The following is a 19353-nucleotide window of genomic DNA, read 5'->3' as shown; positions in this document are numbered from 1 at the left end:
TTAGGGGCATAAATGCCATGGTAATTTATCAAACTGTTCTTTTTCCAAGGTAGAGTCTAAAGCATACAACTTTAATCACTTTAAAAACAACAACTAGGTGCACACGTTTTATTATGAATTAATAAAGATTTTCTCTAATCTACACCAGGTTGAAAGTATACATACATCTGCACTAATACATCTGCAATAATACTTGGACCTCAGCCAGATGCTTTTGGTAGCCATTAACAAGCTTCTGGCATAATTCTGGCTCCATACTTGGCCTTTCCATATACCTTTATATCTGATCTTGGTAGAGTTCATTAACCTGGTTGATTTCCTGGCATGGACCCTGCTTTTAAGCATAGCCACCCAATTTAGTCAGCAGTGGTTTTCACCATAGATGCTATTTTTTTCCCCATTTCTGTTCACATTGCTAAATCATAAACACCAACCTTAAGTGAGGCCAGTTAAGTCTGCAGTTCTTTAGATGTTGTTCTGGGTTCTTTTGTGATCTCCTGTAAGAGTCATCGATACAGTATTGGAGTAATTTTGGTAGGCACCTCACCAAGTTTTCTTCATTTCTCACTGTGGCTCACTGGAGTCCTAAAGCTTTAGACCTGTAACCCTTTCCATACTGACTTTGTTTTGTCAGCTGTTTCATTAGATCATAGCAGGAAATATTGCTTTTTGAGATATTTTATCCTCCTTCAAGTTTTCAGACAAGTTGTATTTATGTTATGTCTTGACTTAACAGATGTGGCCGTAATCAGACATTCTGCATTTACTCAGGCTTTGTCTAATATTAAAAATGTGTTTGATGATACGAAACATGGGGTAAAATGTTTTCACAGTACTTCAGCCTGTATCCATTTTAAACCCTGTGTGGACTAGAGGAAGTCATACTTATCCCCCAAATTCTTGTTTTTTATGTCATTAAAGATGTATGCTATACAGTCATTCCAACCTGGAAAAGGGAGTTTAAAGAAATCATTAAAAGCCATAAATTACAATGATATTCATGTCAATGATGACTGGGTGTAAATAACAATAATAATAATAAGAAGAAGAAGAGATTTAATTTGGGAGTGCCTTTCTAAAACCCAAGGTCGCCGTACAGAGAACAAAAGATAAACAGTAAAAAGGATAAAATAAACCTTTAAGTGTTTCTCCAAGACACGAAATGAACGAATTTACACAAAAAATTATAGAAGATTAACTAGAAACAAAAAAATTATTTGATGTAATATTTACCTCTTATTTTGTGCCAGGTCACCGTGTCAATTAAATGCAACTCTCTAAAAAGAAGGGGCAGAAAAGTAACATGATAAGCTATCAGTGCTGCTCTAGAAGCTGGAAAGTGCAGCACTACAGGAATTGAATGACTAAATTATTAAAGGAATTGCAGCTCCTAGGATAGACATGTACAACTGCTCTATTCGTCTCTAGGTCTGTGAAGGTTCTCAGTCATCCAGGTCATCGTAGTCTAAGGAGCTTGGAAAGAAAAGCGTCTGGACTTCTTAAAGTTGCTTGAAGACGTTTATCTGGATCCAGCTTTTCCTGGACTGCGCTGTGCACATTGAAGAGAATGGCAACCTCAACACTGAAGTTTACCGGAAGCCCACACCCACGGACCAGTACCTCCTCTTTGACTCCCATCACCCTCTGGAACACAAACTTGGAGTAATTAGGACGCTACAACACCGGGCAGAACATGTTCCCTCTAAGCCTGAAGGGAAAAAGAAGGAACACACACATGTAAAGGAAGCACTTAAAACATGCGGTTATCCTAATTGGGCGTTTATAAAGTCAGCAAAGATGCACAGAAAAGAAGATCAGACACCAGCGAGGGAGGATAAGAAAGACAGACGCAACAACATTGTCATCCCCTATGTAGCCGGTGTATCAGTGAAACTCAGGAGAGTTTTCTCCAAGCACGACATCCCAGTGTACTTCAGACCCAGCAACACACTCAAGACAGAAACTGGTTCACCCGAAAGACAAAACTCCAAAACACAAACTTAACAACGTGGTGTATGCTGTACAGTGTAGTGAGGAATGCCCAGACCTCTACATTGAAGAGACCAAACAGCCACTTCACAAGCGCATGGCACAACATAGAAGAGCCACCTCCACAGGACAAGACTCAGCAGTTCATCTGCATCTAAAGGACAAAGGTCACTCTTTCGAGGATGCCAACGTTCACATTTTGGACAGAGAGGACAGATGGTTTGAAAGAGGAGTGAAAGAAGCCATTTATGTCCACTGTGAGCGACCATCTTTGAACAGAGGCGGTGGTTTACAACACCAACTGTCTGCCATCTATAATCCAGTTTGGAGATCCCTTCCCAAACGCCTTAACGCCCACTCACACCCTGAGCCATCTGACCTCAGGAAATCACATGATAGGGTGGGGCTAGATTTCACAATGAGCTCACCTGAAACCCTGGCTGATTGTGACCCACACCCGTTTTCACACCTTGGCTCATGTGATTAGGTAGAGGATCATCAGGGGGTCCTTTTGTCCCTCTTTGGGGGGAAACTCCCATGGGGTTTAAATCTGGGACTCTCCACCATTTGACCCTAGAACTGCGGTTATCACTGAAACTGCATTTCAGTGATAACCGCAAAACTGAGTGTAGAATTTATAAAATTAGGAGCTAGCTAAAGTGATACCCACTTTTATTTTCAGCAATTTTCCATTATGAAGAACAAAAAGTTTCAAACTTGTCCAGGACTTGAACCTCGTGTAAACCTAGTAATAGTAGTAAATGTATAAAATGTATAAATATAATGTATAAAAATAAGGTTTTTATGAAAACAAAATAAAAAATTGCTACCTTGAAAAAGACTAAATTCACAGTTCAGTATTGAATATTACATAAAATAAACTATATACAAAGTGTCTGCAGAAATGTGTGCATGTAGCACAGAGCCATGGCTCAGTGTCTAAGTGTCTAATGAATGTGCGCATTTATAATTCTTAACTTGGTTGATCTGCTGCTCACCACAAACAAGCAGACATTTTTGACTTTTAACTATATTTTCACAAGTTTCACAGCTTTTCCTACTGACTTGTTATATTGCTGGCAGTTTCTCATAAAAAGTGTTGGATGTAATCCCATTTTTCAGTAATGCATAGGGATGGAAATAGATAACAATTTAGCAATAGCAGTTCCATAATCAAGATCACTTATCGACTCTCACTGACCGTTTTGAGAGTAACCACCATTATGAAGCATCAATTTAAAAAAAGACATTTATGCAAATTAATTGCACAGCTGTAGGTCAAAAAAAAGGTTACTCAAAAAAGTAATTATTTCACGTATTAAATAGAACACTTTTATTAAAAGCTTTACTGCAGAACAATCGGCAATGGATGGAGCAGCTACAAGGTTTGTTTTTCTTCACGTCAGAGTTTGCTAATCAGGTGCTTGGATGAAGGACTCCCGATAGTGTTTTCCCAGTAAAGGTTTTAATGGTGATCACAGGAACAGCACTGCTGTTTTGGACTAGAAACACGTTTTCTTTCATTCAACCTGAGCTCAGCGTCTCAGTAACGGCTCCGTCTCTTTGCTCTTCGTGGTGTGTAAACAGACTCCAGCTCCATGTTTAACTGTGCAAGGAACGTCATCACTGCTACTGTTGTGTTATCAGTCTGTTTGTCGAAAACTGCGGGCGTTGTGGGCTCAGTGTTGTCAGACTTTTTATTCACATGCTGCTCCTAAATATAATTCCATTGCAGGTCTATTTTTAGTTGCAAATAAGGGTGAAACACTCGTGTTTACATTGTTAAAGACATCGGCACTACAGAGCCGTGCATTACACAGAGGAAAGAATCTGTGTTGAGAACTTTTTGTAATCAAATTATTCAATTAACCATTGATTTTTATTTTTATTGCATACAAGGAACAAGAGTGCTGTGGTAAAGTGTAAGTGCACCCAGGACAGAAACAACACATTATGCTGCTAAAAAATCTTCAGCTCTTTGCAAGCATCTGCACAGAAGCATGGGTAGCTCAGGAATAGAGTAGGTGATCTACTAATTGGAAGTTTGGTGGTTCCATCCCTGCTGCAGTCTGCATGCCAATAGATAGGACACTAATCCTCTCCAATGCACTTAAGCGTAGAAACATCTTGTATAAAGTGTAGAGGTAGAGTAGAAAAGCAGTCCATTTATCATGCTAACACAACCTAGCTAAGAACCCAGAGTGATCTGTCTCGCCTCTGTCAGTGCGCCCCAGGGCGGCTGTGGCTACTATGTAGCTTGCCATCACCAGTGTGTGAATGGGTGGATGACTGAATGTGTAAAGTGCTTTGGGGTCCTTAGGGACTAGTAAAGCGCTATACCATTTACCATGTTAAAGCTGAGTGAATGCCAACCCCTGTCCAGCCAGCCATGAACTTCACCAGGTAACAAACTGCTGATCAGTCAGGCTGCAATCTCTGTTTCTACCGGCTCATGTTTCTAAAGTAGCATCACCGTAGCGATCACTTTAAAATCTTTTGGTGCTGTTGGCTTCCTGTTCATACCCAAATACTGTGTCCTCATTAGGACAGGAATTAGTGTTTGTGTGGGTCTGTAGCCCAAGGTGTATATAGTTAAAGGGTAATTATGTGACATGTGTTTCAGGTCATTCTACAGAGAATTGAGAAAACAATGTAACAAGTAGTGTAGCAAATTACTTTCTCCGACGAGTAATTAAGTAACATACTGTATTACTTTTAAGAACACACTGAGCTCCACATATCAGTTCTTACGTTTAAAGTGGGAATGCTCTCCAACCAGTTAGAGAGTAATTCAGTTCAATTCAATGTAATTCAATTCTATGTAAAATGTCAATAAAGGGCTATTCTATTCTATTCTATTCATACAGCGTCAAATCACAACAACAGTTGCCTCAAGGAGCTGAACTTGCATACTTGCTTGTACGTATCTAGGACAGGCATTTTGCTGATGAAATGCTGCTTTGGCAGCACATAGCGAGGCTCCATTGAGTTTTGTTAAGCATTTTTGCAATTTTTAATGCATCAGATGATCAGACTTTTGTATTCCTTAGGCCAGGACAGGCCCAATGCTGATACTGACCAGGGGCCCGTTCTTCGTACCTCGCTTACTACATCCAAGATCAAATGACACATCCAAGATCAAATCATCGTGCTAACTTTGAGCTCGCTAATCCGGTTCTCCGAACACACCTGTTGTTGACGATTAGTATAGCTGGATGAAGTAATCTGAGATCACTGGGTGGCTGAAAAGGGGCTACGTATCGATAGTAGAAACATTGATCGGCAACTCTGTGATTGGTCGGCAAAGATGTCGAAGGAGCGCGCTCAGTATTTCACGGCAGCAGACCAAGAACTCTTGATTGAGGGATATCAGGAGTTTCAGAGTTTAATTAAAACGCAAGGGAACACTGCAAAGGCTGCAAAAGCAAGGAGAGAGGGCTGGCAGAAAGTTGCTGACAAATTAAACTCGTAAGTGATCCATGATATTACATTATATCATGTGATATTATATTATACCACATTATATTATATTACATCATATCCTCTTTCACATTAGAGCCACAACAGGACCCACTAGAACATGGGAAAAAGTAAAAGTGAAATATAAGAATATTCTACAGAATAGTAATATTTATCACTTATATTGCTTTTAGTCTCTTGAAAAGAGACCCTGAAAAAATCTGTTTGTTTGTTTATAACAGCAACCAAGAAAAGGGCAGAGCAAATAAAGACAGGTGGTGGTCCTGCACCCCCTCGTCACACCCCTTTTTGTACTGTGACATTTATTGACATTGTGGGTTTTTTTTGTGTGTAGTTTGACATAACACTCCATCACTTTTACCTGTTCCCATGCAAGGGGTGACTGAAGCATGCACAGTAAGTCGAGAGAGAGAGAGAGAGAGAGAGAGAGAGAGAGAGAGAGAGATAGATCCCTCACGGGAGAATCGATATCTCTCTATGAGCACACCGTCGCGCTGAGCTAAAGGATCCTGTCTATCCCGCAATATACGCTAAATTCTGTAAACTCTCCTTATCAATCTTGCACCTTCCTTGCTCACGTACAAACGGACAGGACATGGCTGCGACAGACTTCCCAAATCCACCTTCACTTTTATAGCCGTGGTCTCTCATCTTGATTGCACGTAGTAATTTACTATTACTACTCTAAAATATGAATTACATCTGACATGATCTACTACATGTAATAGAATGGTTAATAGTACATTTCCCTTTTTTTCGGAAATGACCTGTATGTATCTGTATGAAATCAATAAAAGAATCAAATGCTGCATTATCTTTAGTTACATTGATAATATTTATTTATGATCAAACAGTGGCGAAATATCGCTCTTGCTTTCATATAACTGCAGCGGACATACCTGAGTGGCCGCAATCTAATCCTGTTTACATAAAGTAAACCTGCTCGGGAGCAGGTTTACGCTTACGGATCTGTTGCTATGACAGCAAGTCCCAGATGAGCTTCGGAGAACCGAACGATCCAAGATCACGCGAAATCGTCAACATTCAAATCCGGCTAACTTACTTAGCGAGGTACGAAGAACGGGCCCCAGGGATGCACAGTATCCCTGGTCAGTATCAGCAGGATGAGATCCAGAGTGTGATTAAAACAATCAGTGGGATCATTTACACTTTGAGAGAAGCCAATCAACTCTAATTAAAAAAAAAAAAAAAAAAAAAAAAAAAAAAGTAAAATGCTGTGTTGAGTTTCATTTTCAGCATCTACCTGGATGCTAAAAATTGCCCACAATAATTATAAGAAATCTGAGTACAGGCCAGGAGGACCATAGATGACAACAAAAATTGTTTTTTTGACTTTTTGCATTAAAGTCGGGCTTTTAAAAAATCTAATTAAATCTAACTCTGCCTGGGTCTCTGATAAAGCCATCTTGTAACATAACAGTGGGTAGCCATTATTTTGTACATATTCTTTCAGTGTTTAAGAGTATGGATTAAAAGCAGTTCATCTTGATAACATATGTCCCCTTATACTATGTGAAGTCAGAGGACATGCAGGAAGAACACAGGAAGAAAACAATCACCTGGATTATTTTCAGACTATTACATGGAAAAGTTGAAAAAACCATCTGCAACTGACTGAAATTCTGTACAGCTTGGGCCTGTTTATTTTGATTGAAATGGCTGTATTAGGCTCCATGTAAATGTAATTGCAGGCTCAGCCAGCACTGTGAGATAACAGTTGCAGTCTTCTTGCCTTCTAAAAAATATGTCTCATTTCATGCTGTACCACATAGTTCTTCTATTGTTACATAATCTTCTTCATTAGTGACATCTTACCGATGCTATTTATTTTATTTTTTTTTTACAGAGCTTTGGGCCCCATTTCAAAGTTGACGGTTCAGTCAGGTTGAGGTCTGCATCACTTTGAGATCATTGTCCAACTTCAGCTGTCAGACAGACAGCCTCACATATGACTCTAGAATACTTGAGTGCTCATGTGTTATGTTTGGTTTTCTCTAAATGTGACAATGTGCGTTGTGGCCAGACGTCTGCATTTTGGTTTCATCGGCCCAAAAGATGTCGCTGAAGTCTTGTGATTTGTTCAGATGCAATTGTACAATCCTCATCCATGCCGCAATGTTCTTTTTAGAGAGAAGAGGATTTGTTTCCTGGCAAACCTTCCAAACAAGCCACACTTGTTCAGTATTTCTCTAATTGTACTGTCAAGAACTTTAATAGTTAAGGTCTTTACACACCAAGTGTGATGAAAAAAAACCCAGTGAAATCCTGCAGTCCTGAACATGCAGCCTGCAGAGCATGAGCTGTAGCTATGGGGCTGTTTGCACTTCCTGAGCACTTCGGGTCTGAGCCTAACTGAATTTTGCTGGGACGTCCACTCCTGGGAAGACTGTGCCACTTGCTAAGGGCACTTGACTGGCATCAACTGATGACAACTTAATTTAATCCCCATCTTATTTATCAATTTGTATGTAAGTTTTAACCCTTTCTGCTTTCATACTAATTATGAGAACTCTGTTGATTACTTCCAACCCCCTCTGTCTACATAAAAGCAGCGTTGGAACACACTGTGGTACCATACCCTCGTAAGCATCAGTTGAACAGTATTGTACTGCAGAAGGTAGTGTGACGGTACAAGAATGGTCGCAGCAGATGGCCGCCCCTCCCTGTGCCTGGTTCTGCCGGAGGTTTCTTCCTTCCCACTGTCGCCAAAGTGCTTGCTCATAGGGGGTCATATGATTGTTGGGTTTTTCTCTGTATCTATTATTGTACGATCTACTGTACAATATAAAGCGCCTTGAGGCGACTGTTGTTGTGATTTGGCGCTATATAAAAAAAATTGAATTGAATTGAATTAACAATGGAAGAGAGACAGACCATCATAACACTTATAAATGTCGGTCTGTCCTACAGAGAAACTGCAAAGAAAGTCAAAGTGTCAGTGAGTAAAGTTTCCTTCACCATCCAAAGGCTCAGAAACAAACTGTGACAGGAAGAGGTCTGCAGACCCAAAGACACACCTGAATCAGACGACAAGTTTCTGAGAGTTAACAGCTTGTGTGATCGGCGGCTCACAGGACAACAGCTTCAAGCACAGCTCAGTAGGGGTCGTAGTAAGAAAGTCTCAGTTTCTACTGTGAAGAGAAGACTTTGAGCTGCAGGTTTGACAGTTGCAGCAAGAAAGCCAGACGTCAGAATAAGACAAAGAGGCTTGTCTGGGCCATGAAACACCGACATTAGACTATTGAAGACTGGATGAAGGTATTATGGACTGATGGATAACATTTGAAATCTTCGGTTCATCACACAGGATCTTTGTACACCGTCGAGTTAGTGAAAGGATGGTTCCACTGTGTGGCATCGACTGTCAAACATGGAGGAGGAAGTGTGACGGTCTGGGGCTGTTTGCTGATCCAGGGTTGGTGACTCGTACAGAGTGAGAGGCACCCTGAACCAAAACAGCTACCACAGCTTTCTGCAGCTCCATGCAGCACCCTCTGGTATGCACCTAGTTGGTCAGGGGTTCATCCTACAGCAAAATAATGACTCAAAACATAAGTCCAAGCTGTGCCAGAACTACCAGAGGAACAAGATGATGAGCTTGAAAACATGGAGTGTCCAGCACAGTCTCCAGATTTAAACCCCAACGAGCTGGTTTGGGATGAACTGGACAGAAGAGTGAAAGCAAAGCAACCTACAAGGTCCACATTTATGGGAACTTCTGCTACAGATATGGGAGAATATTTGATTTCTATTGTAGGAAAAATGCCACGGCTGTGTTCAGCTGTTACATCTGCCAAAGGAGGCTACTCTGATGAGTCAAAGTTTATAATACATTTTCGTCTATAAATTGATTCAATTATTTATTTATGCTTTCATTTCACAGTGCAATGAGACATTAAACTGCATAATTTTTAATAAAAAAACCAGGAAAAATTGGGGTGTTCTAAAACTTTTGACTGGTATTGTATGTGAGACTGGTTTGGAAGGTAAGCAAAACTCTTTGTTATAAAAAAGCTTTCAAAATAAGGAGCAGCCAACAGGTTACCGAGTGCCCAGAGGAGTGCCCTACTGTCTACTGCCAGCCTTTTCTCTGCACAAATGTTTAGAGGACACTGAGGAGCAATTTTGCTGGTACAAAAGTGTTTTTGTCTGCGTTTCTCACCCTGTTAGGATATAGATAAGGACGACACCTGAGACGAAGAGGCCGTGGCTGCTGGAGTTTCGGCAGAGCAGCAGAATGAAGTAACAGAGCGCAGTGAGCAGCAGAATCCACTGCATGTGCTGCTCAAAGAACAGGAAGAGGCCAAACATCCCAGCCAGCGCTGACACTACATGTTTCACAGTAGACACCACACCTGTGGAAGCAAAGCAGGACACACTTAGAAATGTAATCACAAGTAGCCTGTTGTTGTTGCAGTCACTTAGACTGCAGAGCATAATAAAGTTAAACACAGTCCTTGTCCACATGGTTTTAATTTTTAATATTTTAAAATAATTTTTATTAGCTAGTCTGAGGCTCTAAACAAATCAAAACAGCAATAAGCTTATTTCTGACTAATGCTGAATATATACGTCTCATCTCACTCAATGTTTTTTCTTTATTTTTATTACTTTCTACATTGTAGATACAAACTGAAGACATCAAATATACGAAGCAAGATATATGGAATTATGTAGCAAAGAAAAAAAAATTATAAATAACTCTAAATGTGTTTTATATCATAGATTCCTCAAAGTAGCCGCCCTTTGCTTTGTTGACAGCGCTGCAAACCCTCAGCCTTCTCTCAGTGAGCCTCATGATGTCATCACCTGACATGGTTTCCCTTCACAGGTGTGCCTGTCAGGGTTCATGTGTGGAATTTCTTGCCTTCTTAATGGGGCTGGGACCATCAGGTGTGTTGTGCAGAAGTCAGGTTGGTACACAGCTGCCAGCCATGTTTGACAACTGTTAGAATTCATATTATGGCAAGAACCAATCAGCTAAGTAAAGAGAAACAACAGGCCGTCATTACTGTAAGAACTGAAGGTCAGTCAGTCTGGAATACATTGAATGTGTCCCCGAGTGCTGTTGCAAAAACATCACTACAACAAAACTGGCTCACATGAGGACGCCCCAGGAAAGGAAGACCAAGAGTCCCCTCTGCTGCTGAGGATACATTCATCTGAGTCACCAGCCTCAGAAATCACAAGTTCACAGCAGCTCAGATTAGAGCCCAGATAAAAGAAGGAGAGTGATGGAGTGCTGCACCAGATGGCCTGGCCTGTAATCACCTGACCTAAACCCAATGGAGATGGTTCGGGATGAGATGGACCACAGAGTGAAGGCAAAAGGACCAACAAGTGCTCAGCATCTCTGGGAACTCCTTCAAGACTGTTGGAAACCATTTCAGGTGACAACCTCATGAAGCTCATGGAGAGAATGCTAAGAGTGTGCAAAGTAGTAATCAAAGCAAAGGGTGACTAATATTGAGGAATCTAAAATATAAAACATGTTTTGAGTTATTTCCACGTGTTCATTCATAGTTTTGATGCCATCAGTGAGAATCTAAAATGTAAATAGTCATGAAAATAAAGAAAAACGATTAAAAAGGAAGGGGTGTCCAAACTTTTATATGCACACACACACACACGTGTGAAATAAGTGACTATTCCCCTGTCATTACCCTTAACTGGTTTACTGTATTTACTTGTATGGATGAAGATGTTTACATTGGCACTTGTGTTTTTGTGCCTCCCAGTGTGTCAAAAAGGCTGGAATATTTAGAAAACTACTTGTCATATGATGATAACGTTTTACAGAGAACATGTGAAACATACATGTCCAAACTTTAAACCATAACATTTTCAGCCAAATCACAGGTGGCTGAGCAGAAGATGTTCTGCAGCTCTGACTACCCATTTGCATCCCGCGATAACTGTGATCAGCAGCTGGGACGTGTGCTCCTGTGCAGCGAGTGAAGCTCACCCAGTGTGAAACAGAGTCTGCAGAGCAGGCAGAGTAGCAGCAGCCCCCACACCTGCTGGAGGCCTTGGTGGACTGTAATGAGACCGCAACTCTCAACCAGCTCCTGCCACACTTCCAACCTGCTGGGAATGTCCATCCTGCACACACAGACAGACACAACACTGCAATATCACAACATGTTCACAAAGGTCAAAGGCTACGTTCACACTGCAGGTCTTAATGCTCAATTCCGATTTTTTGATCAAATCCGATTTTTTTTTTTTTTTTTTTCCAACAATATCTTTATTGCATTTCAAAATTACATACAGAAATTGGAGTACTTCCACAGCAAAGGAGACATCCAGGGCAGCTAAGTTATTGTACAACAGTCACTCGCCTTCCCTTGCAAATCAGACACCTATAAGATGTTAGAGGGCAACAGTTAAGTGGAAGTACAAAGTACAAACTATATAACCCGTAAATAATAACTCAGTCAAACAAAGGAAAAAGAAAAAAAGAAAAAACACAAACCCCCCCCCAAAAAAAGAAGAAGAAAAAAAAAAAAAACATATAATAATAACAATAATAATAATAATAAGCTTCTCTATTTTCAAGGGTTGCTCAACACCAACTCGGTTACACTATTGTGCATGGTTCAAAGTTACAGACTCAAATGTATAAGTCACACAGCATTAAAGATCAAGTATAAAAGAGATTAATTTAGGAAACTGCAGAGGACCACCAACATTTACACCCCATCTGCCCCATCCACCATACTGCCAAGGTCCATATTTCCCATATATTGCATAAAGGGACCCCATATGTTTGAAAAAGTGGTAGTTTCCCTTAATAATGTAAGTAATTTTTCCATAGGCAAAGTTGTGGACAATTCCTTAATCCAGTTAATATATTTTGGTTTACTGGTCTTCCTCCATGAGAGTGCTATGACTCTTTTGCCAGCAGTAGACATAGGTCCAGGGCGGTAATTACCTTTCTAGACATAAGATGTCCACCAGGATATAACCCTAAAATAAAAGTTTAGGGTCAAGAGCTAGTTGTGTACCCAATATAATATCCAGAGCTTGTTTAATCTCTTTCCAAAACCGTTGTACTTTATTGCATTCCCAGACACAGTGAAAAACGTCCCTTTCTCCTCACCGCACCTGAAACACAGGTCTGGGGTATCACCATTATACTTATTAAGCTTTTCTGGAGTCACATCGTCCTCATTAGCCAATTATATTGTAATACTTTGAGACGAGTACTGGTAGTTTGTGTTTATGCTTCAGCACATGCCGTCTCCCAGTCTTGGAGGGTAAGTCCTCCCGTAAATCTTCCCTCCAAGCATTAAGTTTTCCTAAAGAAGATTCAGGGAACCCTCTACTAACATATTATATAATTTGGAGATTATTCCTTTTCAAAGCAATCTCTTTTCATTTCTGTTTCCAAAATGGAAAACGGAGGGATTGACAAACACTGATTTTGAGATGATCTAATAAAGTTTCTCACTTGTAGATATTTAAATCGATGTTTGCATGGGATATCATACTTGGAAATCAACTCCTCAAATGACATCAAAATCTCACCCTCTGATCCCGTGAGATCCCCTATTGTCTTTAAGCCTTTGTCAGCCCACTTCCTAAAACCAGGGTCTGCTCTGCCTGGAGGGAAAAATTGATTACCCCATATTGGGCTAAAAGCGTGCGAGGAGGTGAGTTCACCCAGGTATTTTTTAACCTGATACCAGACCATAATCATATTTCTGACTATAGGATTTTTGTCTTTTTTTCAACATTTTGACTTTCGCTGAGTATAGATACTGGGAAGGGAAGAGGTACTGAACTGTTTTCCATATTTGTCCAAGGCGGGGGATTTATCTGTAAAATAATACATCATAGTCCTCAATTGGGCTGCCCAATAGTACCAAAGTGGATTGGGACATTTGAGGTCTCCTCTGTCATACGGTAAGTACAAGAGTGATAAACGGAGCCTTGGTCGTCTCTATCATTCCACAAAAAAACGCATAAAAAATGTCTTCAGATGTAAAAATAGGTTAGCAGGGGTGACAATGGGATGTTCTGGAACAGGTACAAAAGTTTGGGCATTATGTTTAATTTGAGAACATTAATTCTCGCTATAAGTGACAAGGGCAAGGGCTTCCATCTATCTAGGGATGAGGTGATTGAGTCTACCATAGGGGTGTAGTTAACCCCAACAATATCTCTCAAACATGGCACTATCTTAATCCCCAGATAAGTAAAACAGTCTACCATTTTGAATTGGAAGGGATTTCCAGCACCCTCTCTCTCTCCTGGATTAAGTATCATTAGTGAAGATTTTTCTTTGTTCTCTTTATATCCCGATATCCGTCCAAATATGTGTAGTAGATCCAACAAGGCTGGGATAGACTCCTTCAGCTTTTCCAAGAAAAGAATAACATCATCTGCAAACAAAGCAATTCTGTGTTCCTGTTGGTTTACCGATAGGCCAGTTATGCTCTTATGGGACCGCACCGCAATGGCAAACGGTTCAATTGCTAAAATAAACAATAAAGGAGACAAAGGGCACCCTTGCCTACAGCCCCGTTTAATTTCAAACGGCTTAGATATAATTCCATTTGTCAGTATTTCAGCATAAGGCTCATTATATAAAAGTCTAATCCACCGACAGAAATTATCCCCACAGCCAAATCTTTTTAATATTTCAAATAGATAGGGCCACTCAACTCTATCAAAGGCCTTTTTCGGCATCTAATGATAGTAGAGCAGTGTCCGGTTTTCCTCCTGACTATGAAGAATATCCAACACTCTCCTCACATTATGAAATCCCTGTCTGCCCGCAATAAACCCATTCTGATCACAGGTAATTAGGTCAGGTAAAGATCTCTCAGTCTTGAGCCAAAATTTTGCAAAGTATCTTTAGATCCACATTAAGAAGACTTATTGGTCTTAGGTTACCACATTTATTGCATGGTTTACCAGGTTTGGGCAATAAAGTTATCAGGGCCCCTCTTAATGAAACCGGAAGGATTCCTTTTCAAATGAATCCGAGAACATGTCAAAAAGAGGGACAGCAGTTTAGTTTTAAATTCCCTATAAATTTCTATCGGCAGCCCATCTGGGCCTGGGGCTTTACCTGCTTTCAAATGGTCTATTGCTATAGATATCTCCTCCTTTGTTATAGGTGTATCAAGATCTGCGCTCATTAGTCCTGAAATACTGGGCAACTGAAGGGTATCCAAGAAGAGATCTTGCTCTTGTCCCATGTGTGTTATGTCTGAGTTATATAATTTTTCAAAAAAAACCTTAAAAGTTTCATTAATTCCTAGAGGGTCGACAATAACCTGTCCATCACTGTTTTCAACTGAGGCAATGTTTTTCTCATTCTGTAATTGGCGGAGGCGCCAGGCTAATAATTTCCCGGGCTTTTCCCCTTGATCATAGAATGTCTGTTTAAGACGCAAAAGATGTGAGGCTGCCTTAGAAGCAGAAAGTTCATTATACTGTGTTCTTAGTAACAGAAGCTTTTGATGGACTCTTGGACAAAAACTTTGAAAATATTCTCCCTCAAGCACCTCAATCTCTGCCTCCAACTTTTTTGTTTTCTGGTAAGTTTGCTTTGCTCTATAACTTGTGAAGCTAATAATCTGACCCCTTATGTAGGCCTTAAAAGCTTCCCATCTTGAGCAGGGTGATGTTTCATCCCTATTAGTATCAAAAAAAAGGTTTATTTGGTTATCTATGAAAGATGTAAATTCTGAGTCTAGGAGCCACTTTTGTTTAAATCTCCACCTAGGGGGATCTCTCTTCAGTCTCAGATCTTCATATATTAACGAGTTTGGCGAGTGGTCAGATATTAAAATATTATCGTAGTGACAGTCCTTTATTTTATAGCTCAAATTGGCAGAAACTAAAAAATAATCAATACGCGAGTATGATTTATGTGTATGTGAATAGCAGGAGTATTTTAAGACCTTAGGGTTCATATCCCTCCAAATATCCCTCAGATCGAGTTCTTTCATAAAATATTGAATAGTTTGCCTACTTTTAGGGTGAGAGAGATCAATACCTGAGCTCCTATCCAACTCTGGGTTCAACGTACAATTAAAGTCCCCTGCCATAATGAGGCTACCAGACAGACATGATACTGTAAGAAAAAGGTTATGAAAAAACTGTGGGTCGTCAATGTTTGGAGCATAGATATTTATCAGGATTATTTTTTCCGTAATAAGTGTGCCCTGTAAAATAACATATCTCCCAGCCTTGTCTTTAATAACCTTTGTCACCTGAAATGGTATAGATTTGTGGATCAAGATCATAACACCTCTTGCCTGAGAAGTGAAGGGCGCAGAATATATACTGCCTTGCCACCTCCTCCTAATCTTCGCCTCTTGACTAGACAACAGGTGCGTTTCCTGCAGCAGCATGATATCAGAGTGCATAGAGTTCAGTCTAGACATTACCTGTTTTACCTTCTCCAGTTTTTGTAGCCCTCTGCAGTTCCAAGAAGAAATTTTAATTCTTATCCCACCAGACATAACATATAACACTGAATGAGCTTCCCAACACATCTGAGATATCAAAGGACAGAGAAACAAATAATACCTGAATGTCAAAAACTACATCCATGACAATGAATACTGAGTATGCCCCTTTAACTTGAACTAGGGCACCCATTTCCCTCCCCCTATACATATTGGCACCTGTCTAACAGCTAAGGTTGTTCCACCCAAAAGCGAGGATCAACCGACCGTGCCTAAACACTGTCCCCTTACCCCACCCCGCTATGCAACCAAAAAACTCGTTATTGAATACGATAAGAAAATCAGGGTATTAATAGTGGCTGTGAGCCTCTGGACCAATGAACAAATAAGTATAACAAACTGGTCTTTCTCTCTCTCCCTCTCACTTCTTTCTAAACTTAAAGCTCAGTAATCATCCCTCCATGCCAGCACACTGTAGTATGACCATGATTACATCATCTCACCCCGGTTCACTTTCCGACCTCAGAGCCTTCACAAAGTTCTCCGCTTCACCTGGCAGGTTGAAGATGCGGGACTGTCCGTTGTGCGTCACTATCAGTCGCGCAGGAGGGATCATGCCGTACCGGATACCCATGGAGCGAAGCTGTTGTCTCACGGCGTCAAACTCTTTCTGTCTTTTGTGCACTCCAGTCGCTAGGTCCTCATAAAATCTCACCGGGTGATTCTTGAAAAGAATCTGACCCTTCGCCCTGGCAGCGCTTATCACGGTCATTTTATCCTTGTAGTTTAGAAACTTCATGATCATAGTCCTTGGTGCAGCGGTATTTGACATATTTTTCTGGCCGACCCGATGCGCTCTCTCCAGCGTCAGAGCGGTTCGTAGCGGCGCCAAGTTCAGAGCCTCTGGTAGCCAGTTTTCCAAGAAAGCGCACGCGTCTTCTCCTTCTGCGTCCTCGGGCAGGTTAACAAGTCTCAAGTTAGATCGTCGCGATCTGGTCTCCAGATCCAGCACTTTGTCCTCGAGGTTTTGTTGTTATTTTCAAGAGTCCGTACCTTTGCTTTCCAAGGTGGTAATGCTATCTTCTGCTACAGATATCCGGGCCTCCGCCTCGCTGACCCGCTTGACACACTCATTAACATCCTTCCTCACGCCTCTATTGCTGACAAGATACCATCAAGTTTGGAGGAAAAGTCGGTTTCAAGCTTGCAATAGCCGCCAGTATTACGTCTGAGCCTTGACCGTCTCTTCCCTCTCAGTCGGCTCATCATTTCCTTCCTCCATCGCCCGACTAGCATTGATACCAGTCTCGCTATCTTCACGGCTAACACTAGCTTCACAGCTAGCCTCAGAGTTCAACTTAGAAGTAAAGTTAGATAATTTCGATTGAGTCGGTCTACTAATGTTTTTCCCGGGTTTCCTTTGCGAGAGAGGCATCACAGCTGTCCTAGGTGTCGTTCAATGTCTAACAAACGAGTATTATTCAGGATTTTACAGAAAGATAGCGGAGCAGGAGTGGGCACGTCCTTTCAGCCAGCCGCCATTACCGGAACCCCAAATCCGATTTTTTTTTGTCTGCTTGTTCACACTACACATAAAATGCGACATCAAACGCTCGCCAGTGTGAACGCTCAAAGCGGCCCGCATGCGCAAAAGAAGATGTCACACACAACTCGCTCTGTTTAGACCCAGAGCAAACAATATTGTTTGACTGATTGCCCTTAATATAAAGACTTCGGACTTTATGTTTCCAGATTTTTGCTTTAAGTTATTTTGTTATTTACATAATAATGTAGATGACCTAATAATGATCCTTTTTGCTGTTTTAGAGGAGCGGTGCTTCAAAGGATAGTTGCAGATTTCTGTCAGAATCTGCAGAAAATACAGTAAAAATAAAATTTTCACATTTCTCCAACGTTGTCTTCCCAACAGTTTCACCGGATGGTAGGAAATCGTTCGCGATGTCCTATCAGGCGCTTCTCCGGCGCTGATAATTGGCGTCTGTCTTGTGTCAGTGACGTAAAAGACGGATTTAATGCGACTTGACCGTTCACACAGCAGTCGCTTTCTAAAACATCGGATACGTATCGGATTCAGTACCACATACGAAAGTGACCCAGATCGGATTTGAAAATATCGGATTTGTGCCGTTCACACTGTCATACCAAGATCGGATATGGGTCGCATAAGGGCGAAAAAATCGGATTTGATGCGCTTTCGCCTGCAGTGTGAACGTAGCCAAAGAGTCAGAGTGCTGTTTTCAGTGCTTGGTCTGTAATGTTTCTGTAGGCTTTCCACAAAAACCGCACATGCGCATTAACAAAATGGATGGATGGAGGAAAAAGTAGGTTGTTTTTTTTTGTTTTTTTTAAACATGATGACTTTTAATCTGATTGGGAAAACATTCTTTCTGTAAGATTAGTCTAATAAATTTGTTAGAGATTTTTCTGTCACTAAATTTGATATTTTTAATGCGGAGCTGTCTCAGACCAGGAGAATGTTTGACTGCAGCAGATCTTCCCTAACCAAGCTTTAACAACATGAGGTGACATGGGCAAGGAAAATAACGGCTTGATAAGCCTACACAGAGTTTCTATTTTAGTTAGTAAGATTCGACCAAAAACAGCAATGTCTCTTTACAACTGTTTGCATTTTTCTATATTATTCATAATATTCTTCTCCTCGGACACTGCTTTATCTTTAGAAATATCCCCAAATATTTCACTTACTTTTTAACCTTTACGTTATACAATGGCTACAGAGTTATGATTTCATATTTATCTATATTTAACTGTGACCCTAAAGCTTTAAAACAGTGTTTATAGTTCTTAATGATGTTGAAATTTGATTTGTTTTCTTTTTTTTAAATAGTATCATCAGCCAACTGACTTCCCGTTACATTAATCCCGTCTATTTCGCTGTTTGCAATGAAAATAGATAACATCTAAAAAATAAAATAAATCCTCTTTCATTCAATAAATCACTGCAGACAATCGATTGTCTGATCAGATCCAAAGAGTCGTATGCCATTATCAATTGTGCATGTCGTCCTCTGAACAAACCTGACTGATTCACAGATTTATTGATGAGAGCGCTCTTTTTAATCTGGCAGCAATCGATCTGGCAAGAATTTGATAATCTGCGTTTAACAGTGTAAATGGCCTTCAATTATTTAAAAGGCCAGGTTTAGGAATTAATCAGTCCTGGTTTCGTACTAGTTGGGAGCTTCTTTCTTTCTCTGCATACAGAAATGTCTCCACACATTAAGCTTCTTAGATCTTTCCAAAGAAATCAATCAAAATGAGCCATGAGACCATCTGCACGTGGAAATGTATTTAAGACCATCTTGGAGTGAGGAAAAAGGAGTGAGTTTGATGGCTAAGAATGACACGATGGTTCTGACTTTATCATCCACGAAGAAGCTTTATGTGATCAGTG

At 40.5% G+C, this 19353-nt stretch overlaps 1 protein-coding gene across 5 annotated transcripts in view; it reads right to left on the bottom strand.

Moving 5' to 3' along the window:
- Positions 1-19353, bottom strand: part of LOC116311432 (protein-serine O-palmitoleoyltransferase porcupine-like) — a 35699-nt gene that overhangs the window by 15934 nt on the left and 412 nt on the right. For 2 of the 5 annotated variants that reach the window (XM_031728549.2, XM_039604204.1), the window contains exons 2-4: positions 11456-11592; positions 9653-9845; positions 1234-1277 (exon numbers count right to left, since the gene is read on the bottom strand). In XM_031728549.2, coding sequence (XP_031584409.1) covers positions 1234-1277; positions 9653-9845; positions 11456-11591 — 373 coding nt within the window. In that variant the 5' untranslated portion in view covers position 11592. Of the gene's footprint in view, positions 1-1233; positions 1278-9652; positions 9846-11455; positions 11593-11761; positions 11853-16420; positions 16924-19353 lie in introns of those variants that run through there. The other 3 variants (XR_005609564.1, XM_039604202.1, XM_039604203.1) reach the window with 3 other exon arrangements.

This window comes from Oreochromis aureus, linkage group 20 (genome assembly GCF_013358895.1).
Source record: "Oreochromis aureus strain Israel breed Guangdong linkage group 20, ZZ_aureus, whole genome shotgun sequence".
NCBI lineage: Eukaryota > Metazoa > Chordata > Actinopteri > Cichliformes > Cichlidae > Oreochromis > Oreochromis aureus.
The sequence above is the reverse complement of the archived record's forward strand: the minus strand, read 5'-3'. Positions and strand labels throughout refer to the sequence as shown.